Source organism: Periplaneta americana, chromosome 14 (assembly GCF_040183065.1).
Source record: "Periplaneta americana isolate PAMFEO1 chromosome 14, P.americana_PAMFEO1_priV1, whole genome shotgun sequence".
Taxonomy (NCBI): domain Eukaryota; kingdom Metazoa; phylum Arthropoda; class Insecta; order Blattodea; family Blattidae; genus Periplaneta; species Periplaneta americana.
The window spans coordinates 101842230-101867643 of record NC_091130.1 but is presented as its reverse complement, the minus strand read 5'-3'; the positions used below and the strand labels follow the sequence as shown (position 1 = coordinate 101867643).

The following is a 25414-nucleotide window of genomic DNA, read 5'->3' as shown; positions in this document are numbered from 1 at the left end:
AGTTCAACTACCTTTCACCGTGTGTCTTGCAGCTGGTGAGGGGAGGACGGCAGCAAACAAATGTACTGAGCTTCGGTGTAATACTTCGCGAGCTGATCTGGGGATAAATCTTCGCACAAAAATGACCTACGTAAACTCCGGCTAGGGCCGTAACTGTTATTTGTTTAGTTTGTGTAATTTAATGTCAGAGAATGTAAATTAATAACCAGAATGAACAAAAAAAGCTTCGTGTCCGGGCGCAGTTCAACAATGAATGCAGAATTATCAACTTGCAATGCAATACACTAACAATTCAATACTGAATATGGCGTAAAAATTTTAATGTAAGCAAGAAATACGTACAGCAGTAACAAGAAATAGCGTGAAAATCAGGAAATTATGTCCAAATTAGTGAAAACACTTAGGATTGAAGTTTCAGTTAAAATTAATGAAAAAATAAAACTGATGTAACATTGTGAACAAGACGTAATTAATATTACACTTTTTTGTTTTACGAATCACTAATTCTGGGCGTTAATAATGAAATAAAGGGTAATAAACTCTGTAAACCACATTTCACTCACATCTTACAGATACTGTTCAAAATGTCCACCATCAGCGTGCGTGCAGCTTTCACATCTTCTAGTCCAATTATGAGGAACTCTGGCCAGTAGTTCTTCACTGTTCCGAATTTCTTCCGCGGCCTGGATCATGTCTAAGTACTCACGATTTGTGAACTCTGGCATCTCGTAATTTTGAAATAAACTAAACTGTATCGCTGTACTTCGAACTGCACACTAATGCAATGTAAACATCACAACAGCTGATCAGTTGCGAGTACTAGGCAAACCGTCTGCCGTCTAGACAGCGATGCCAGATTTTTGGATCTTCTGTACGTGACCGGACAGTCAATGTTTCCAATGTATATTCAAGCGATTAATTCGAAATCTGTGAATTTTCTAATTAAAATACTGCTGCAACGTGAACATAATAAACGTTCTCTTCGTTGTTATACAAGAAATTAAACCGTATTTTAAACAGTATTCGTAAAATTCGCGATCGAAATGTCTGCATAAAAGTATTTCTTCAAAAACCTCGCAAAAACGAGCAAAATGGAATTATACTTTTTTGTTCGTTATAATTCAAGCAATCACATTCTACAATTAATGTACTACCTTACCTTGCACCTTGTATAATTGTTTGAGATATTTGATAAACAAAATATTTGTAAAGCAAGTTTCCTTCCATAGCCATTTCGCCTCTCCATATGACTTTATATGGATTTCAAATAAAATTTACATCTACAATCAACATGTTACTGTATCTGAATAGCCTCTGTAATTTAAATGTGGTATTGAATAGAGAATTGCAATTGCTGTTATCATCAAATCGACTGAATGATTTCTAAATCTTACAACAAATGTCAAACTAGCTATTAAATTAAATGAATCTGGCTTATTTGAATAATATTCAAGGGAAAAATTGTTCCGGGACCGGGTATCGAACTCGGGAAATTTGGATAAGCGCGCCAACAATCTACCTCTGAGTTATCCAGGAACGATACACAATCACGGTCCAATTCTTTCCTTTATATCCATATACCTCAAGTGGGTTCACATCGTCAAAATCCCAGCCTGAGTGCGCACAATACTGTGTGAAATGGACATGATTGTGTATCGTTCCTGTATGGCTCAGTGATAATGCATTGCCGCTCTTAGCCAAAGGTTCCGGGTTCGATACCTGGTCCCAGAACAATTTTTCCCTTGAATATTATTAAATTGTAATTGCCAATACATTGTCCCTTGATAACCTTTGTATTTTAAAATTTATGATAAGCAAATAGTTAAATTACGGATACGTTGTCGTCAACTGTAAATAGCCTATTTAGTTTGGAAGATATGTTAAACTAAGAAGTAACTTATCTTCTTATCACTTTCAAAATATTGAATAATCAATACTTTTTGAATGCAACCCAAATATTATATTTAACTACTATTCTATGATGGTCTCTAGTTCTTAAAAGTACAGGATGTCTGACTCAAGTCACCCATAAACTCTTTTATTCATCACGCACAACACGACTAGGGGTAAACACTTTTCGTTGTTGAAATGTTCTAACTCGCACCGCTTATATTTTAATTTTAAAATTGATTGAAAACAGTTAAAGCAATGAATAGATATAAACGGGTTGACTAATGAATATATTGAGTCAAATGATGCTTTTGAGTAAACAAACATTAATTTCTAATACACGAATCTCTTAAGACAGTTAATGGCTCTCAGCTAGATTATGGTTTTTATGAATATTTTAACTGCCTGTGAGGGTTCGATTCCCGGTTCTTCTTTTCGTGCTCTTCAATGTCAAATTCTGATATCAGGTGATCATAGAAGGTTCTAGTTAATACTACTTTCAAACGGAAATATGTAATCGATGAAATATCTTATGAACGAGAGAGTTGCACAGCAGTAACTATAAAAGTTTTAATTCTGCCTTCGATAATCATTCACGGTTCGAATCTCTGAAACTCATGTCAGAAAAAGTAAATGATAGCGACAAAAAAATTGAATATGAGATATTCCAGCAACCAGTATACGTGGACATTGTCTAGCTCCATGCGGGTTGTCATTGATCTCGTATGTTGTAGACCATTTAGTGTGCCATAATCTGAATCCAAAGTTTTTTATGATCTACCCATACTGTGGCGTCCTCATGGTAGTGTCGCTAGAAGTCACATACTCAAAGCATTTTTAAATAAATAAATTGTGTTAAAACTACACTGTCTGTTATATAAGACACTTACTTTCATGTCCGTCATTTGTTCAGAATGAAATGTAACAAATTAATTTGAGGGATTGTATTAAGAAATAATACCAGAAGAGCAAATGACTCAATATAAAACTATATAATTAAAAAAAAAAACTCGACTATGAGAGACGTAAAAGATGTTGAAAAGCCGAACGAAAATAAGTAATTAACATAAGAAATTGACTGCACATGTTTAACATAAAATTATCACACGAAAACTAAAATTCGTAACAATCTCGTGACGATGTCAGTGGAAGTTAAACCTGCCAAACCATTCATTACCTCCCAAAAGTCTGAACTGATATTTGGGCTAGGTAAACGAAAATGAGCGACTTTAATCAGACACTTTGTACAGTAAACATATAAATAAAAACTGTAGTTATCTTATAGCCGTTTCTGAATAAATAATTTATTTTAGCAATTTAAAATACTTGCCGTGAGCATTTACGATCAGTGTTATTAAGGTATTACTTCTAAATAGATCCCAAAGGTAATTTTAAAAGAATTTCATGCAAATTATTAATTATAACTAAAATTAATAATAGTAGGGTTCAATAGCTGAGAATTTACCATTTTATCATTTGCTTGTAATTTTAGTTCGAAACATGTAATGAATAGGCCTACTAGTAGCTGCACTTGTTTGTGTTTTGGGGAACAGATTCCAATACCCCATTCGCAATGAAAACGTAACAATTAACATAAGAATGTAAACATTACCGTGAAATAAAGATGTCATACCATTATTCACGATGGAAACATAAAAATACCAATTAAGATACTTGGTTAAAATGGAAACATACAGCTACGTCAATTCACCACATTCTATTTGATACTACATACTTCAGCACTCTACGAGTGTGTAGACATTATTGTTTTAAAATATCTAATAAACATGATTAAATGGAAGTTTATAAACTTTCATATTAACGTCTCATGTTTAAGTTTACTTACGCTTATGTAATCCATTTCAAATGCTTTCACTGAATACCATAGATTAAAAGTTTTATGCCTATGTTACGATTATGTTCAATCCTCATTCTGAATGGAGCCTAATCCTATTTTTAAGACAAAGCTCAGTCGATATTACAAGGAATTAAATCTCAATTTTGTTTTGTGGACCGAAATTATCTCCGCCAGATTTGTTGTTCAAAAGATTACTGTTCCCATTGCAATATGAGATTATCTAAAATTAATAGTTATGAAAATGAAATATACCTTTAATTGAATCAGTCATTTGTAAAACCACATGAGTCATAGAAAATAAGTTTCGAGAAAAACAGAAAAACTACCTATAGTTAATGGTCTGTGAAAAATTTACAGGAGGACGAAAGCATTGTATCTTAATTATCTCATTTCATATCACTTTATAATATTTTTTTAATTTCTTGGACACATGTCATTTTAACAAGTACCATTAATAACAACTCCTGACAAAATATGGAGTGTATTTTTTGTTGTAGTGTGAAATACTTATTATACAGTTTTCAATCAATTTATATTGTTATTTTTATTTCATACTAGCTGAAAGCACCCCGCGTTGCCCAGGTTATCCTTTTCGCTTCTTTTTTTTAACTACACTGGTTGTTAGACTTCGGAAATCTCAGAAACTCAACTATAGACAACCTAAACGAATTGTTTTTACTGAGATTTCCTTGTCCATAAAGATGAAATCTTTACATAATGTCATTTACATGAATAATGAACTTCTTAGCCGAATGCCTGAAAAGGATTAACTCAATTTGAAACAAACGTTCAAATGTATATATGTGTGTGTGTGTTTATTTATTTATTTTGGCGTAGTTAAGGCCGTCAGACCTTATCTTCCACATCACCAGAAATACAAATAAAATAATAGAAAAATTAAACTATAAATAAAACAAAACTAAACGAAAATATATACAGGCTACAGCAACACAAACTATAAATGATTAGCATTGCTTTGATTTTCATTCTCCATTCTCCTGGCGCTACAGTTCATGAAGGACGCTGGCTTCTACAGCTCTCGCTCAATCTTTCTTGTCCGCAGCACACCTCCAGCATTGCCTTGAAGTTCAGCAAAACAAAAACGCGCCCACTTAACGTTGACTCAATGTTCTACAGCTCTTATATTTTATTTCTGCCGGTCAGTGACTGTTAAACTCCAAATGACGTATCTTAGTTGTGAGAGTCAGCGTTTTAAAAATCATTACAACCTTTCTGCCGTCTTCCTTCCTCCCTACCGCAAATGTGACTTTGCACAGAAGCAGAGATATACTAATTATAAGATCTGTACATAGATCTATGCTGTGGTGACATACATTTCACTTAACTTCATGTCTATGTATGCTTTCACTTAAATTTCAGAGGCAGCTGACGATGAACAGGGAATTCCCTTGTTCCCAGTGTCAATCCGTTGCGGTGTCATCGTGAGCCAAAATTTATCTCTGTATCGGTCGTACCAAAGAATCAATACAGCCTTTAGGCTACGTATATTTTAATTTACATTGGAAGACTTTTTTACCGCTTGATCGCTGTACGCCCGCTTATAATATAGGCCTAATACCCAGTTTTTTTTTAATCATGACTTGAGAAATTGTATCTCATAAATCAGAACATATTAATTATATTATTATTTTATATACACAATACAGATACAATATAAACTCGCAAGAAGTCATTTTTTAAAATATAGACATATTCTGAGAGACGTATATCAGTATTTTGGAAATTAAGAGATTGCTCTTTCCACAATGCATAATGTACAACATTGGCAACGTGATTACACTGATAGAATTTCGCAGTAATAAATTTTCCGACATAAGTAACAATACGTATATTTTAGAATTAATACAGTATTATTTTCAGTAGGCTTACGTACATTCACATACTACATTAGCAATATGACACAATTATAATTGAAGTGCTTTTTGATACGTGTATTTTTTTCACTCCTTTGTGTAAAACATAGTTGAGAATGTGAAAAAACTCAGTTTTTAAGTTAATGTCTGCAACTTTGAGCGATTGTCCTTGAGCTTCATTTTAATAAATGGCCATTACAAATGGTGATCGCATTGAAATTGCAGTTGCTTAAAATCGAAAGGCATGTTAGTAGGTATCATAGAAATATATGGGATAAAAACATCTTCTCCTTTCGTTTTGACAGTTAATATTGTGATTTCTATTACGTTCTTCATAAGTTATTTCTCATCAATTCTCGTTCCATTGCATAATTTTGGTGGGTCAATATTTCGTAATAGTACTATAGGTGATTCAATATTAAGTATTCAATTATGTGATAGCAATCCTTGTGGTTTCAAAGAACTCAGTTGGATGAACACAGCCTGCTCACTATGTACAGTACAACTGCATCGAGAAATTCATAATACGATCCTGGACTGCGTAAATATACGTACTTATTGTATTGTCTTCTAGATTTTAGCCTTCATGATGTATCAACAATGTAATTTAATTTCGTGTTATAATTTCCATGGCCTCGTGAAAGTCGATGTTGAATGCAACAGACAATAATAAAGAACAATTGACTGTAGAAGATTTTGCATTTTAATATTATACATGAATATTTCATCTATTTATTTTTATTTTTTTATATTTTAATTAATTTAACGTCCATCTGTCCAATTTTAATGTAGCCTATGTTCTTCTCCGGGTTATGAAGGATAAATGTGCAAACTCTGGCAAATATCGGTCAAAGCGTGTAGATTTGTATAGAGCACACACACGCACGCGCGCGCACGCACACACACACACATTGACTGTTATATATAAGATTGAAAATGATTCATATCATTCACAAATTAATTCAAAATATAATACACGACTTAAAGAAAAAGTTATTCGCGAATAATTAATTTTCATTCCAGTGTGTCACATGTTTAATGGCAATATATGAGTACAGACATATCTTTAGTTCAAATAGGAAAATAACATAAATTACATATTATCTCTCCAAAAAAGACGGTATTTCTTGCTTTGGGATCTCTGTTCGAGGACTTTTTCCTTTATATCATGCACAAGTCCTTGAAGGTACACATCTTGTTCATTCTTGCTTTCAAATGACGTAGTTTTATTAAAAATATCTATTCTATTTGGTACAGGTACTTTCATACATTACTGTTGATTATTTTTTCTCCTACAGAACTCTTGGAACTACACTCACTGTCCAACACCTTGACAAAGAAGTGCATGATAGCAAATGCCTCATGGCTGCATCATAGCGTTAAGCGTTAAAGCCACATGAGTCCGGTACTGATGTGGTTTTGAAAGAACTCAATATTTTAAGATTTTATAGAATGCTTAGTAATGATCGAACTCATGTTGTTTTGACTGGAAATGTTGCGTGTACTCATAGTGCTTCTTACAGTAACGGTAATTCATTTTCGTAAAAATGTGGACTCATGTGATTTTGCAAATGACCGATTCAATTTATGTTAGAGAGGAAGGAACTGGCGAATCTACAACTTATTTACAGTTATAAATTCAAATTGCCGCATGAAACATTTCTGTGTGATTTTCAATTGTAATTGAAAAGTAATAAAGTAACGTAGATAAATGTGATTATATTGGTGTAGTTCCCGTTGAGCTCTGCACACCTGCTACGAATACTGTACGTTGTAGCATAGTGGTAACATTTGGTAGCCAAACTTTACTTCAATCTTATGCGTATATGCATTAAAGTGGATGCATTGTAATACCCAAAAGACCTCCTAGAAGAGCAGAAGCGACGTGGAACTTGCATAAAGTTTGTAATCCGAGTTTATTGACTGTAAAGGCCTTCATGATACGACGAGAGTTATAAATCAATGAGCGGAGAAACACCAACAGTTTCCAGAGCGGAGTCTAGAGTAAAAGTTTACTTCAACTGATAAATATTCGTGACTGATTTAATTACCAATAATATGAAGAGCAGCGTGCCGTTAGCTGAGAGGCTAGACTTACACTCTGAAGACATGAGTTCAATTCCTAGCTGGTCGAACAGATGAAGGTGTTAAGCAGATATTTTCGAGGTTGTCCTCTTCTACTTTTAAAAACGTATTGCAATTTAGTACATATGTTTTTTAATGTAACTGGGTCATTTGCAGAATATTAATTTCCAGGTTCATTACTTAAATGTTACAAATGTATGTTTCCGTAGGTGATGATAGGAGGAAAGTTTTGGAAAATCTAAAGCTGGTTAGGCGCAAAGAAGTCTCAAAGAAACTACCGACAGAAAATCTAGCATAATCGTAAACCTTGAAACGGCATAACGCATTATAAACACAATGACTTTATTACAATCCTTTTTGAAAACTACAGTGCCGCCACTGATAAACCTTTCACACGCAAGAAATGTCAACAACTCTACGCAGAAGTCATCATTCCAATGGAAGTGGAGTGAGGCTAACGTCATATTTCCCCTACTTACGGGTTCTGCAGGCCTGCCTTAGACAATTTCCTGTAGGCCTAAACGTATCTTCCACATCCTACATCATGATTTGGGCTTTAGAAAAGTATCCTTAAGAGCCGGAAAGATAATCAGTGATCAGAAACCATGCAGAGTGGAAATTTCTAAGTCGTTGTGTTGCCGCTTTGAAGAGAAATCTTGTAACTTGTCTGATGATATTGTAGTTCTAAATAAAATATGACCTCTTCATTGCGATTCAGGTACAAGCAACTATGGTTATTATATGCTCAAAGAAATTTCGAGTTCAAAAACGGATAGTAAAGGACCTCGCATTAGATTCTGGAACGATGACGGAATAATTGTGACTCATAAGACGTGTGGAGTTGCTCACTTGGAAAAGTGACACAGCGCAACAATTTCTATTGTGCGACTCGCGACGAAATTGTAGATTGCTGACTGGGAAGTAGGAGATGTGAACACATATCCTTCTTATTCACCACAAGTTTCACTTCAATTCATTAGTCTTTTAAATAAGAATCTTTGATGTGGAAAGTCGGCGCTCAAGCCATTCATCTGAGATCGTGTGCAATGGAATATGCATGCTTGTCCTAAGACATTATTTGTAACCCATAAGTTACAGAAAATTTAAGCAGGAACCCGATTGAATAGTAACTTACCACTGTAGTCTATAAAACCTAATTTAAGACTGGCGAATCAATGCACAATGGAATTGTTAAAACATTACATTCGTGTATCACGAAATAAAAAATCGATAGCTATTTTCAGCCAATATATCATACTTAAAATCAATTATTTGTAGTTACTTTTATGACTCCATTCCTTTATCTGACTCCACTGACTAACAACCACGTAACTTTGAATTAATAATTTTTATTACAGCATTGAGTTTAACGTTTCATATTTTTTATTACTTTATTTCTTTCCATTTCTTAAATATATAATTTATTAACAAAACCCGCAATTAGGAATTAAGTTTCTGCATGCATTTTGAAAAGCAGGCTTTTCTTCATAATGCTACCGAAACTCCATTTGTATCACAATGTTTAGAAATGCTATGGTCAAAATTCTTAGAGTGATCATTGATTCAATATGATAATAAATAAAAGTCAATGAAATAGTTGTATGATCACATTTATAAAAATCATTAAAAATTTAATATAGGTACAGACATTTTTCTGGGTTGTACACTACTCCAACTTCTGTTTAGAAACTGTAATACTAAATTATTAATTATAATTAAAATTGATTACATATTAAATCGTAAAAATGAATAGACTGTTGTTTTAAATTCAAATGTAATTTATCTTATTTAAAATTAAAAATAAACATACAAATTTTGATAGATTATGGTATAAATTAACAGGAAATAGCTTGAATTTAGAATTGACAAATAAACAATTTAAGATGAACTTACTGAAGATTGATGGACGTAACCCACACTGAAGATGGAGTAGCATACAATACCGAAACATGTCTGTATTTTAAATTTTTAAGATTTTTATAAATGTGATCATACAACTGTTACATTGATTTTTTTTATTATCATACTTCAATTGTATTTTGCTCAAATCGTTTCTTAATTTCAAGACGCAAAAAATGCAAACTAAAAAAGTTGTTTAATAATTTAATCTGTTCAACGAAAGAACTTAAAGGAAATGACTGAGTGATAATATTATTGTACAAAAAGATAAAAAAAATATTAATATTAGATTGTCAGCACGTAGACTAAATATTAATTTATACTCAAAAGCAATAACTCTTGTAACATTATTTATTAATGGTAAATATTATCTACATAGAAGCAGTTTGAAGAAAATGAGACAAATTTAAAGCTACGGTTGTTTACGGTGATCATCGCTGGACGCACATCGCCGGCGATTATAAACGCTGGCGATGATCGTCAGGAAGTGGTTTCTTTATCAGCGTACATCGCTGTCAATTCTCATTTGTTTTGCTGTCATAACTCGATTCAATATTTCTAAATGGCCTTCTCTAAATATCGATTATTGAACATGTGTGCGGCGATGTGCGTCCTGAATTTGCTTCAGAAAAAATCTCCAGCTATCTGCGTCGCGTCTAACGATCTACGTTGGCGATCATCATTGTAAAGAAACCGTGCGCATTCATTTTAACTCCTAGCGACTCCAGGCGACAATCGCCAGCGATGTGCGCCCGGCGATGATTGCCGTAAACAAATAGCAGCTTTAGCCCTCAAGTATACAGTAATAATTTAAAACATGTGAATTCGTTTAATAATTATTTTTCCCCGATTGTTTCTCTTATTTCTTCCACGTTATAAAAACAGGTGCTTAAGTAAAACTGCGAAGTAACTACGTTAACAAAAGTTGTAAATTTTATATGAATAAAATGAGAATACCTTCGCTTATTTTTTGCAGTGTTGCCTTAATGAATGTGCAATAAAATCTGAAAAGTAAATTTCATCCATTGTGATTGGTATAATCAATAACAAGCGAAATTTTAGAAACTAGGTAACATAATATATTACAGGCCTAATGCTTATCTCTAGAGAAGAACTTAAATTTCTCCCTGTGAACTGACAAAAAAGTTTGAGTATTCTAAATATCGTTCACACAAATTTTCATACAAATCGTTTAGAATAACGGCTAAAGTAGTTAAAACAATCTATATATATAAGGTTTCCTACAACATTTGGTAACTTACCGTCAGTTCAGGTTTTGTACTCAAGAAGTCACACATTTGGCGTTGGTTTCTCCTAAATAGTGCCATACATATTCATAAGTTAGTAAAAATGTTTTCATGTATGTGAAAATTATTATTACCTTAATGTCCTCTTTCTAAATAGGACTGATGGACTGACGAAGCTGGACTCGGCGTCTGAGGACTCGGAATGCAGCTTCGGAAATGACTTAGCGATAAATAACAATTACATGCTTTAATCTTTTTAACAGATTGCACCTCCTCCAAATCTCCGAAAGCCAGACTATCCCAATGTGAAAACCACAGGTGAACTGTGATTCAGGCAGTTTTCTGTAGACAAGAGATCTTTTATATTAAATATTTAGATCAAGGGCAGAAAACATGCTCATCTGAAACTTCTCTGTAAACCACTACCTTCTCTCCATAAAGCACTGGCTAATACCATTCACTCTACCGTCAACAGTGTCCTTAGAACCGATCGCGCCTGAATTTTCATAGTGATCATAGAGGCAATTGGTTAATATTATAAATTGAAATACCTCTCCTGCCTTAGGTTTTACGTTTTCCTAAGATCTATGGAAAATAACTGAATAGGCCCTGAAAGAATGTGGCCATGGAAATATCCAATTCTTATTTAAAAATACCAGCATTTCACAAATTCAAAAAAGTTCACTTAGAAGTGTGGCGTTATGTTTTAACGCCACTTGTTTTTTTTTTTCGTTGGTGTATATGGCAGTACCAGACTATTATCATCTTTGCAGTGACCTTATTTTTCTACACTGACGTTCAGAGATATCTGACCGAACTAATCGATAGTCATCGATAATTTGTTGGTGTAAGTGTGACTTCTTTAGTTATTACTTCTAGGAATAGGTGGCGAAGATTATAATCAGTGTTGCCAATCGTACAAAAATATACCCGTATTATAGAACTCTATTCTTCATACCACTTTTCTGATTGTAAAACAACACTCGTTTTATGTGGAAACCGCCATATGGACAATTATGAGAATAATTAAATTTTATGCTTGATCTATATAATAATTTCCCTGACACTTTTTAAACCTCCACAATAATGGTACCACCTATTGAAAACTAGCGGAACTCTTTCAAAGATTGTCAATTTATATATATATATGGTTCTGACTTATCCCGTGGCTAGAAAGTTCGCTTACACGACAATAAAACCATATCTTTGAACGCTAGAGTACCGTACCTCGAAGATATAACTTACTGTCTTTCAATTGGTGAGTTATGAATTAAGGTCTGTTGGGTTCTACATTATTCCGTTGAGGGGAGAGGCCTAGGTTCACGTGGAGGAATACGGACTGGAATTTGGACGACGGTCGTCGGAGAGAGAACATCGGCTGTGATGGAGTTATGGCGTGTGTTGTGAGGTACGTGTTTCAAGTGAAACTTAGACGGCGGTCTTCAGAGAGAGAATATTGCTACTCAAACTTCATGTGCGCCGTGAGTGAATTACGTAGTGTATTGGAACTTGGACGGCGGTTTCACAGAGAGAATATTGTTATTCAGACTTCATATGCGTCGTGAGTGAATTACGCTGTTCGGCAGAGAGAGAGGGCGCAGTTCTGGAATTCAGAATTAATGTGTACTGTGAGTGAATTACGTAGTGTATTGGAACTTGGAAGGCGGTTTCAGAGAGAGAATATTGTTATTCAGATTTCAAATGCGTCGTGAGTGAATTACGCTGTTCGGCAGAGAGAGGGAGACCGCAGTTCTGGAATCCAGAATTAATGTGTACTGTGAGTGAATTACGTAGTGTATTGGAACTTGGAAGGCGGTTTCAGAGAGAGAATATTGTTATGCAGACTTCATATACGTCGTCAGTGAATTACGCTGTTCGGCAGAAAGAGAGAGCAGTTCTGGAATTCAGAATTAATGTGTACTGTGAGTGAATTACGTAGTGTATTGGAACTTGGACGGCGGTTTCAGAGAGAGAATATTGTTATGCAGACTTCATATACGTCGTGAGTGAATTACGCTGTTCGGCAGAAAGAGGGCGCAGTTCTGCAATTCAGAATTAATGTGTACTGTGAGTGAATTACGTAGTGCATCGGAACTTGGACGGCGGTTTCAGAGAGAGAATATTGTTATTCAGACTTCATATACGTCGTGAGTGAATTACGCTTTTCGGCAGAAAGAGAGCGCAGTTCTGGAATTCAGAATTAATGTGTACTGTGAGTGAATTACGTAGTGTATTGGAACTTGGACGGCGGTTTCAGAGAGAGAATATTGTTATTCAGACTTCATATACGTCGTGAGTGAATTACGCTTTTCGGCAGAGAGATAGGGCTCTGTTCTGGAATTCAGAATTAATGTGTACTTTGAGTGAATTACGTAGTGTATAGCAGTGGCGTAGCATGAAATTATGAGCAGGGGAAGCTAACTCAAGTTGTCTTTCATGCAATATGAGAAAACGTATTACAAAAATACTGTCTTAAAATAAATAATAGTCAACTTCAAGTCGAAGATTGGTTGGAACATCGTAAGTAACACCAATAAGGCATGACCTCAAATGATGCGTAGTAAAATATGATTTCACGGTTTACACATATCTCTTAACAAATAGACACGTATACGTATAACATTAGCTCACTCCCTGTCATACTTAGAGAAATCACAATATTAGTATAATTACGTAAGTATGCGTCTGTCTTTTGGTTGTGTCCTTCATTGACAGCAAGGGAGTCGGTCATTTGTTTTTTTAAATCACACTTTTGTTCGTAAGTCAGTCTTGATAATACAATTGTCCTAAAAAAATTCTAGTAAATTAGTGTCAGGAACTGTTATTTCGCTCATTATTTATTACATCAGCCATAATGCACACTAACACTTCAACTGAACACAACTGACGAAAAGGGATAACTCGGAAACTACTTATTTTAAATGTTAAAGCTAGCTTCTTACGAGCCTTGCGACTAGTTAGACTTGCGACTTTAGTTAGAAAGGGATGGAAAATCTGCGGGGTGGATTACACAGAAGAAACCAGTCTGCTTGGAAGCTGGTGTGTGCAGGCTTCTTGTTTACTGCTGCATCACAAATCATCCTGAGCTGCCGCATCACAATATTTAACGCGTAAATATAAATTCTATTAAAATTAATAAATAATTTTCTCCATAAACTGCAGGTTTATTATGAAATTATTATTAACTGGGGAAGCTAAGCTTTTTAGCTTACATTGACGCCACGCCACTGGTGTATAGGAACTTGGACGGCGGTTTCCGAGAGAGAATATTGTTATTCAGACTTCAAATGCGTCGTGAGTGAATTACGCTGTTCAGCAGAGAAAGAGAGAGAGAGAGAGCGCAGTTCTGGAATTCAGAATTAATGTGTGCTGTGAATGAATTACGTAGTGTATTGGAACTTGGACGGCGGTTTCAGAGAGAGAATATTGTTATTCAGATTTCAAATGCGTCGTGAGTGAATTACGCTGTTCGGCAGAGAGAGAGACCGCAGTTCTGGAATCCAGAATTAATGTGTACTGTGAGTGAATTACGTAGTGTATTGGAACTTGGACGGCGGTTTCAGAGGGATAATATTGTTATTTAGACTTCATATGCTCTTGGGTGAATTACGCGGTTCGACAGGAGAGAGCGTAGTGCTGGAATTCAGATTTCACGTGCGTCGTGAGTGAATTATGCTGTTCGGCAGAGAGACAGCGCAGTTCTGGAATTCAGAATTAATGTGTGCTCTGAGTGAATTACGTAGTGTATTGGAACTTGGACGGCGGTTTCAGACAGAGAATATTGTTATTCAGACTTCATATACGTCGTGAGTGAATTACGCGGTTCGCCAGAGAGAGAGAACGTAGTGCTGGAATTCAGATATCATGTGCGCCGTGAGTGAATTACGTATGTATTGGAACTTGGACGGCGGTTTCAAGAATATCGTTATTCAGACTTCATATACGTCGTGAGTGAATTACGCGGTTCTCCAATGAGAGACAGAGAGAGAGAGAACGTAGTGCTGGAATTCAGATATCAAGTGTGCCGTAAGCGAATTACGTAGTGTATTGGAACTTGGAAGGCGGTTTCAGAGAGAGAATATTGTTATTCAGACTTCATATGCGTCGTGAGTGAATTACGCGGTTCGGCAGGAGAGAGCGTAGTGCTGGAATTCAGATATGATGTGTGCCGTGAGTGAATTAAGTAGTGTATTGGAACTTGGGAGGCGGTTTTAGAGAAAGAATATTGTTATTCAGACTTCATATATACGTCGTTAGTGAATTACGCGGTTCGCCAGAGATAGAGAGAGAGAGAGAGAGAGAGAGAGACAACGTAGTGCTGTAATTCAGATTTCATGTGCGCCGTGAAACTTGGACACAGATATTCGAGACGATAGAAGTGTCGTTGGAACGTCGAAGAACAACGGTTCTGAGATTCATAGGAACAGACTATGTTAAGTAATCCTTAAATGCACATAATTGATGTAATCTACAATTACTTTTATGATATTATCGATTCAAAACTGTTTATTTATTTCAACATCGGAATTAAATAAAAGTTATAATTAAACTTACCATTTATTGTTAAGTGTAAATTAAATGGGGCGGTATACAAGAACCTATTACACGGAATATGTATTATATGTCTTTCTCGTGTTAAATTTTACCGTACGTTGTTAACATGTTTCAGCCTGTTATGGGCTACCTTCACGTGTATTATATGATTCGTCTTACCTTCATTATACATCTTGATTACACAACTTTAACACTATATCACACGGAATATGTATATGTCTTTCTCGTGTTAAATTTTACCGTACCTGGTTAACATGTTTCAGCCTGTTATGAGCCATCTTCATCTGTATTTGTGTATTATATGATTCGTCTTATCTTCATTATACATCTTGATTACACAACTTTAACCCTATATCACACGGAATATGTATTGTAGGTGGTCTGTGTCTTTCTCGTGTTAAATTTTTACCGTATCTGGTTAACATGGTTCAGCCTGTTATGGGCTATCTTCATCTGCATTTGTGTATTATATGATTCGTCATATCATCATTATACATCTTTATTACACAACGTTTAACACTATATCACACGGAATATGTATTATATGTCTTTCTCGTTTTAAATTTTACCGTATCTGGCTAACATGAAGATGGCCCATAACAGGCTGAAACATGTTAACCAGGTACGGTAAAATTAAGACGAGAAAGACATATAACACACATTCCGTGTGCAGAATACGTCTCTTCCTAGTAATAATTGAGTTCATATTTTTTCCTCATTACATCTTATCTGACTGTCCCTATGTCATATTGCCATCATAGACCTACACTTTATTCAGAGTGTTGTTGAATAATGAGGTCATTCCTTTGTTGGTTTTCAGGGCGTTAGGTGTACAATCCCAGGAAAGAAAATACAATTTTGAGAGTCAAAATTGATTTTGGAGGAGATCAAATTGTGCGTAAAACAGAATGTGTACAAACTGGGTCCTTTGATCTCCTAGTCTACAGAAATGGGAAAAGCACCGTATTCAGTACGAGCCTCGAGAGCAACTCTTTCACTTTGCTATTTCGGTCAAGACGAAAACGCCATCAGGACTAGCCTTGCCATTAACTTCAATACACAGGTATCTCGTAAACTGTGTCATTGTGTTGGCTTGCAGTAGAACTTGTTCTATTTAAGGAATATACTGTTAAAGAGATTAAAAGTTTAACTGATATTATTGAAAAGAACATCATTATCATCATCAACACCACCATCAATATCATCATCATCATCATCATCATCATCATCATCATCATCATCATCATTGCCATAATAATTGTTGTAATCAATTGGAGTACACGCAGTGTAGAGGCCTAGTGAGATTTTCCTCACTTGTTTTCTTAGGTTTGCTGATATTTGTTCACTACGATACTCATTCGAGACTTATTATTAATTTATTTATTTATTAATTAAATTATTAGTTAATTAATTATTAATTTATTAATTTATTAGTTTATTAATTTATGTATTTATCTATTTCTCTATTTATTTGTATATATTTATTTATTCATTTATTTGTCTATTTATTTACTTATTTATTATGTTTACTGTCATTCATTTTGCAATTTATACTGTATATTAACTTATATCAAAAGTTTTTTGTGCATAATGTTGTTTCTTACCGAACCTCTTCTTATAATTTCTTTCACTCTTCGAAGCAATCTCACTTCCACTGTTTGTAATTTCCTCCTGCCTCGGGATTTAATTACCCACGATTCCCTTACGTATGTTAGAAATAGAACTCTCGTAATTTTTCAAAACCTTACTTTCGTCTTATCTTGTTTTGTAATGTATTTGTGACAGTCTATGGGAAAAGGGATCTTAACTTCCCAGACCTCAAATGCTGGAGAGACAGAAACATATTTCATATGAGAATCGGCTTATTACAATTCTGATGTAAGATATGGATTCAACAGAAAATATCCTGTGGGATTGTACACTAGATCGGAATATTAAACTTTAAAAGTAGTTAAACTTTAAATTTGTTTTCTTTTATTTTAATAAAAATTTTCGGAACTTGAAACAAGAAATGTTATTACTCCTACAAAAATGTTATATCTTCTACACTATTCTGAAATTTTAAAACAAATAAAAATAATTTTGTTCAGTATTTTCTCATCTGTAAGATGGTAACCATAAATAAATTTCGTCATAGTGGAAGTTAAGGTCCCATTCCCCCATAGACTGTCACATTTATTTTTTCACATAACAATTGAAATTTCTTTGATTTATTTCATATTTTCGTACCCATTTCTGAAGTTCATTTGCAACCCAAATAATAATCAAAATGTGACCCATGTTTTATAGAATTATTTTCAAATCTCATTTTTGTACGAATAGGAAATTTGCCGCTTTGATAATAGCAGGAAAAGTTAACTTACATGATTAAATTGTAGAACAGGTGATCCATTTTAAATTAATGATTATGTAGGGATATATGCTAATCAATATGGTAAAGATACGAAAAATAAAATGTAGGCAATCCAGGCTGTAAGCTATGTGCTAGGTCCTCAATAAATAGTACTTTTATAAATAAAGCAGAAAGGGATGTTAAAATTATATGAAACTATCGGTAACGTACTCAAATACCTTTCAATAGCCCCGAAAACTTGGGTCCTCCAAGAGAAAGAGACAAGTTGTCTTGGCTTTACGAGCGCAGTACTGTAAAAATGGTTCCTTAATTTTGAAGAAGTTTCTTATTACAACATTTTTTACTTCTTTTCTCTTCAACTTTCCAGAAGCATTTTATGTAAAACTTTCATAAAAAATTCATTTCGGTCTGTAATTTTTTTCCTCTAGGAAAACCGATTCAGTTATTCTCATTGCACTAGGCTTGCTTTGGCCCACTTGCGATGATGGCCCAAGTCCGACAAATGACTTTCGTGAATCCGAGGCTGACAGGTGGACATCCTGCCTCAGTCCTGACAAAGTCAGGTCTCATCCGCTTCAAGCACGGAACCCAAGTCCTTCCTATATCAGCATCGTAAATCCATTCTATTCCCAAAAAATTATTTCAACTTATTTTTAACATTTCAGACGATAGTTGAAATTACAGAAAGGTGGAGAGTGTTGTTGGAATATTAGAGAGAAACCGGAGTACCCCGAGAAGAACCCTCCTGAACATCTGCTTTGTCCACAAGAAATATGAACTGGCCCGGGAAAAGAGATGAGTAAAATACAGTCTGCACAAATACTTTTTCTATGCACTGTGACTGGATGTAGTCCATAAAATTGGAGACAATGGGTATCCTAATAAATATATGTGAAATAACTTAAATAAAATAGAGTATATTTGATTGATATACAGGCAGAACGAAATGTACCCATAAATTACTAGATCTCACACATGTATATACTCTAGCTTGGAACTGGATAGACTCTCTAAGCAGCAGAATATAGCTAGGTAGATGTAAAGAGAGGAGTTCAGAGACAAAAAAGGAAAAGGTGACGGGATATTTGGAACCTGAACAGATAATTTTTGTCTATATCATAAATTAAAGCAGAAGAAGAAGAAGATAGATTAATTAACTAATACTTTGATTTAAATTAAATATAATATGTCCGTGAAAACGAATGTTGATTGTGCTATGAAAACCTCCCTTCCTATATCCTCTAATGTAGAGAAGACGGAAGTGAATCAAGTTGAAAGAGTCCATAAAAAAAAAACATTGCGTCCACCGAAAACCATCAATATTTGTTTAGGAGACGTGTAATCAATATCTACATTACGGGACAGTGGGTTATATATGTGAATAATTTGAAATGATTTGAAATATGTCAAGTTAACTTGTACTGTTGTTGACAGGACAAGGACATCCTGGAATAAGTTCGAATGATGTTCCCTGTTTTTACATTTACACAATCAACAGCTTAAAATTCCTGATTACACGAATTTAATTACAGGAGAAAGAACATAACGCGTGAATAAAGACCTTACCCAATACAAGTATAAGTTGAATTTTCACAATACGACTAACATTCTAACAATGTGGCCTCCACGATCTCCAGATTTCAATCCGGCCGACTTTTGGTTGTAGGGTTACCTTAAAGAACGAGTTTTCCTGACACATTCAACAACCCTACTGCATCTGAAAGATGTCATCTCGCAAGAAAGTGCCACTATTCAAAGACATTATCTGCAAAATGCTGTGCATGATGTCGCAGACAGAATGCTGTACGTTGAACAAGAGAACGGCGAACTTCTTCCCAATGTTTTGTGGACCCTGTTGCTGGCCCAATACTGTGAGGTTTTTGTTTTTTCCCTATCTCAAATGTTATAATATTTATACCGGTTTAATGTTTGAAATGACTTTTAAAATAGTTTATATATCTAAAGATAAGTGGCTTCCGCGCCTCGCCTAACTGTAACACGCCATTATATGACAGAAGATGAAAGTTACTATTGTTGTTTGTTGATGTTAAATGATTACCGCAGATGTGAAAACATTTTGTCGCCCAACATTTCTGCATCCAGGGTAGTTTATACATGCCGAAAACCATTAACAAAAAGAGAGGTTGGAATTTCTAACACTCATTTAGCTTTGAAATAGAGTCTTGTGAGGTCTCGTTGTTATGTCTATGAATTCTTCCCAACTTGGTCGTTTAATGTAATTGAAATATTGCATGTATAAAACTAAATAATTGTTCACTTACTCGTCCTCAGGAGTGGAGGGGAAAGAGGAAGACTTTAAAGCAGTGGCGCTGTTTTAAACTAGAAAAGTTTAATGGTTGTGCTGTGCGGTTGCATAACAACTATTTTAAATTAATTTGTGACTCACCCCGTCTTAGCGAAGTTCGTCCAGAACGTCATGATAGCCTGGGACAGTTGGCGCTCTGGTTCGTTGTAGTGGTAGTGAGAAGGGAACATTCCACTCCCCAGAGGAACCCCAAACACGTACGGAAGTTCCTCCCCGTGAATGCTTTTGTCAATTTTTACCTGCAACACAACGGATTGTAGTCTGTAATTACACCGTGATTACATGTAGCAGATCATCAAACAATAAACAAACGTTAAGGACTGAACTTATAGTGAACACTTAAAATGACAGGAATCCTTAAAGGGTTAGGTACAGCTTACAGCAGTAAAATTTTGGAAATATTCAACATTTTTTCCTCCATTACTGTACCTTGTATAATAATGAAAATTAGTATGTGTAAAATATTGTCCTGCTGCTATATGAAAAAAATATTTTTGGGCTTAAAAAATATATTTACATTTTTTTTTTTCAAAATTCAGTTCACTGTGCAGTGATGAAGAGTTTCCCACAACTAAGAAACTATCCAACATTCTATGATGAAATTTTTTGTGTGTATTTATGCTGTCATCTCTACAATAAGGTGCAACATCACTTCTCTACCTTTGGTAGAGTGTCTGATAAAAAATAAATTCACTTTAAAAATGGTCAAATATCAGTATTTTCTTCTAACACACAAAAAATTATTATTTATTAAGGAATGTATTTGAAAGATCATGATATATTAAACATGAGTTTCAGCAATAAAATGAAAGAGAGAGAACATGAAAAAGTAAAAAAGTTTATGAAATATGAGGGAAAACCTTCGTCATTGCACAGTGAACTACCACCATTTTGAATTTTGAAAAAAAAAAATTCGTTTAAATCGTAAAAATATATTTATTTTCATATAGCAGAAGGACAATATTTTACACACACCAATTTTAATTACTGTACATGATACAATATTGGAAGAAAAAAATTTTGAATATTTCCAAACATTTTACTGCTGTAAGCTGTACCTAACTCCTTAAGCTATAAGCAGGCTTCGAGACTTCGGACCCAGTAGAGCAGTTCAGTGGGAAATGCGTATAACGGAGTACTGAGTATAGTGGTAAAGCATACAGTGGGTGGGGGTACTGTAGAATGAATGCCAACAAATACGCAAAGGAAAACGCTCTGAATTTGAAGGTTCTAACGAGTAATTTGGTTTTTATACAAACATATTTTCAAACTGTGTCTGAAACTATTACACAGTTAGAAAAATCAGAGCAAGAGATTCCGGAAGCCCTCAAATTAGTTGAGAAAATGACACCGAGATTTAATGAGACACCAAGTACACTGGTTAGTGAACGTGTAAAACAGAAATGGAAATCAATTTTATGTAAATATAACGAATATGGAACATTGTGTAATATAAGTAACAAATTAATGGACATACAGCCACCCCAGAATAAAAGTCTGTCTCTTAGAGACTGCAATGATGTTAAGTTTTTTTTCGTTTTGCTCCTATCACGTCATGCGACGTAGAGCGCAGCTTTTCACAGTACAAACTCTGTTTGGCAGATGAGCGAAAAATATTTACGTTTGAGACACTGAAAATGTATCTTGTAGTACATTGCAATTCGGTACTGTAACTGCACTTCCTAAAGACGACCAATAGGATAAATGAAGAAATTAAAAATGCTACATGTTTATTTCCACCATTAACACTGTGTACAATTAAACAAAAATGCTTATAAAAGACAGGAGAATAAATAGGTCCTACTTTTCACATTCTTTTGACATTGTCATTGTGTAATGTATATTTACTTTCAGAATGTACATTTATGTGTGTGTTTCCCCATACTACCGTACTCTATTCTAAATAGCAACGTTGTTACCTCAATACATCTCTACCTTTCACTACCTGCAGCGAGTCAACAACCTATAGTGCATGCACAATAAACTTATTGTATCGGGTGCCAAATCTCGAAGCCTGGCTATAAGTGATAAGTAAATTAGTCATATTTGTTTCTCATAAATAACACTTATAGAATCTGTACGCTCGTATAATGAGTGTCGCATATAGCAGTATGATACATGGCAGTATTGTATTCTGAGAAGTTATGACCTTTTACATCAGTTTTTTTTTTTTTTTTGGACAATCAGTGCATTGCAGTGTTGAGTTCATCTTGCAAATAATATTACAGCTTGCTACTTTGACCTAAAATTATGCCTAAGGAAAAGCATTTCACAGCCAAAAAAAAAAAAAAGGCTTCATCTGCATGATTTAGTATTCATATAGAGATATATAATAGAAAACAAACAAACTAATAATCTATATACTAATATAAGAAAAATATGTGGCAGAATATTTGCTTTAAATTCAATGTCCGTTATCAAAGTGCGGGTAATTAATAAAAATAAATAAAAAATCAGTAAAAATTTCACTAATAGAAGTCATAGTAAATACGCATCTGAAAAGAGGAACTTGCATGGTACTTCAAGCACAAATAATTTTCGTGAGAGGAGAGATTGGTAAACATTTGTTGGTCACTTTATCTGTTACTAATGGCATCGAAACATCATAACAGTCCACTTGTTGAACCAAAAACGCTACTTGGATTGCTCTTCTCACAAGGGATCGTCAGTACTCCTAATTTATCGTTTTTCTTTGCGCAGCATATGCAGCGTTGCCAACACGGTGGTTTTCCCACTTAATCTAGTTTTTTTTTTCCCCTCTCTGTCGGTGGGGAAAAATTATTGAACGGTGGGCAGTGTGAAATCTAAGTTTTTTTCCGCGCTCAGGTCAGTGGAAATTTGTTTTTTTCCCTAAACAACTAAACTCGACTTTGTCCTGCGTTAGCATTCCTCTCGTCTGTAGTGAAGGGGAAGTCCCGAATCATACATAACACCACGTGGACGGACTACACCATGTTTTAACAGTGGTTTATGGTGTGAAATTTTTCAATAGTCAGATGCTTCATATATGAACCCATTCAAAGAATTAACCTAATTCCCACTTTGTATGCTCTGTTTTCCCTGGTCAAATACAGAAGTAGAAAGACTATTTATCCAGATGAATATAATTAATTAATTAAAATCAAAATTAGTAACAGAATGGGGGCAAAGGTATCATGGTGAATTTTAAGGCTATACTGAGATGGCGTGGTAAATGTTATGATTTTGACTTGCCTGAATACATTGTTAAAAAAATCGTAACAATGGAAACATTACAAACCAGAAACTGTAGGTGCTTCAATTTCCACAACTGAAATTTAAGAAGAAGAAGAAGAAGACGACGATAATGAATCTCTTCTTTTGTAGTTTCGGTAAGTGTTTCATCATTATTTATAGCATATTATTACTATTTTTAAGATATGTAATATACATCTAAAAATATAGTGGATTTTATGCTATATTTAGTGGGCTTTCTTAAGCGTTTATTGTACTTCTGCAAACTGGAGTTGGCAACGCTGTACATTCATTTCAAACCAACGAGTTAGAAAGAGAAGACTATAGAGTGGCCATGTTGTCCTGTACAGCGCTCTTTGCGGTGCCACCGCGAAACACGGCAGATCTGAGCTAAGCGCCCACCTTTGTAAAAATTCGTCTGCTTACAATGTTGTATAACGGAGGTAAGAAGTAAAAAAAAAACGAAGAAAAAACATGCCTGTTGTGTGTGCTGCATATAACTGCAATGTCAAAAGGAAAAAGACAACTGATATATCATATTTCATGTAAATTTTATGAAGTTAAGTCCATAGTTTTGTTAATTAGCAGCATTTTTTTTCATGCATAAATGTGTAACAACTCCCGGCATAAACAAAATAAATGGTTCACTGGTAATGTACTTAAACTAAATACGGATAAAACCAATACAGACCCAGTGAAAAACAAATAGCAATACAATATTAAAACTGTATTTCGACACCGGCATCCTTTATTTCTGCTCCTTCTGTCCTTACTGCTTATACAAGAAGACGATGAGCTGTAGCTTATAAGAAGTAGGCCTATTTCGAAGACAAACGATTAATCAAATAAATGGTTCACTAGTAATAAAGTTAAACTAAATACGGACAAAACCGCTACAATTCCGTTTCAAACCTAGTAATAGCAATCAAATATTAAAATTGTATTTCGACACTCGCATCCAAAATAATGCAAAACTCTGGGGTAGGTCGTATTGTTGTTAGTATTTTGACTGGAAGGATATGAAAGAACATAATTGAGCACCCACGTGCAATAATGGGGTAAGTATGAATATATTTCGTAACTACTTACCCCATTATTGTACGTGGGTGCTCAATTATACACTAATAAAATTATCTGTGGTGCCACAGGCTGTTGGCCTCACGTTCACATTTCGATAATAATTATACTTTACTGTAACAAAAAAACTGAAAGCGTGTTTTGTCATGTTTCACCCACGTTACAAGCTTCGAGGTAAAGGTTGTTTACTACAGACAGGGCCTACTTTCATTCTATATCTTATGGTATAGTAAATAGTTTTGCAACGTGTAGAGACTGGGAAAACAATTTAATAAAATCATCCGAATCATACTCGTTCATTTTATAGGCAATCTTGCAGGTCGCATTTAAAAGAACCTAGGAATATTAACATTTTCTTCAGTATATTTGTTAGGACTTCTTGTCATACTACATGACAATTTTGCTTAGGTTATTCTTTTAAGAATTCCTTCTAGGAATAGCTCAAGTGTTTTAAATTTAGCGTACATAAGTTTAGATTAGGGTAAGTTCCTAGCACGTATTTGACGAAATACTAGGTTTTTCCACTTCAGTTTAACTGATTTATGCAAACGAAATTAAGACAGCTGACGATTCTAATGTCAGTTATCACCACGTCCACTTTGTTTTGGGCGCATAAGTTCATTACCGACGGTCGTTCAATTTTCTTCAAACATGGCGGCGCAATGACCACTCTATATCTTTCTCTTTCTAACTCGTTGTTTCAAACAACAGACACGAAAAAACATCCGCGCTGCTGTGTAAGGCCGATCAATCAGTCCATCCACTGCAAGCATAGAACGGAGAGAGGACAGCGGTCATCCGTTTCGCTGTGTAACGGGCCTATACTTCTTTCCATAATGCCTGACAGGAAAAGTAAACATTGCCGGCAAAGGAGGACAGTAGTATAATTGCTATTCAACCAATGGTATAGGTCTCACTCCACGCTTATCATGAAGTTGGGCGGGAATAGAACGTTTCAGACCGCCCAACTTCATGATAAGCGTGGAATGAGACTTCTGCCATTGGGTGAATAGCAATTATACTACTCTCCTCCTTTGA

General features: G+C 34.8%; 1 protein-coding gene across 3 annotated transcripts in view; it reads right to left on the bottom strand.

Annotated features, from left to right (window-relative positions):
- LOC138713609 (uncharacterized) overlaps positions 1-25414 on the bottom strand; it is a 625997-nt gene that overhangs the window by 50513 nt on the left and 550070 nt on the right. For all 3 annotated transcript variants that reach the window (XM_069845830.1, XM_069845831.1, XM_069845833.1), the window contains exon 7: positions 20168-20325. In XM_069845830.1, the coding sequence (XP_069701931.1) occupies positions 20168-20325 (158 nt within the window). The remainder of the gene's footprint in view (positions 1-20167; positions 20326-25414) is intronic.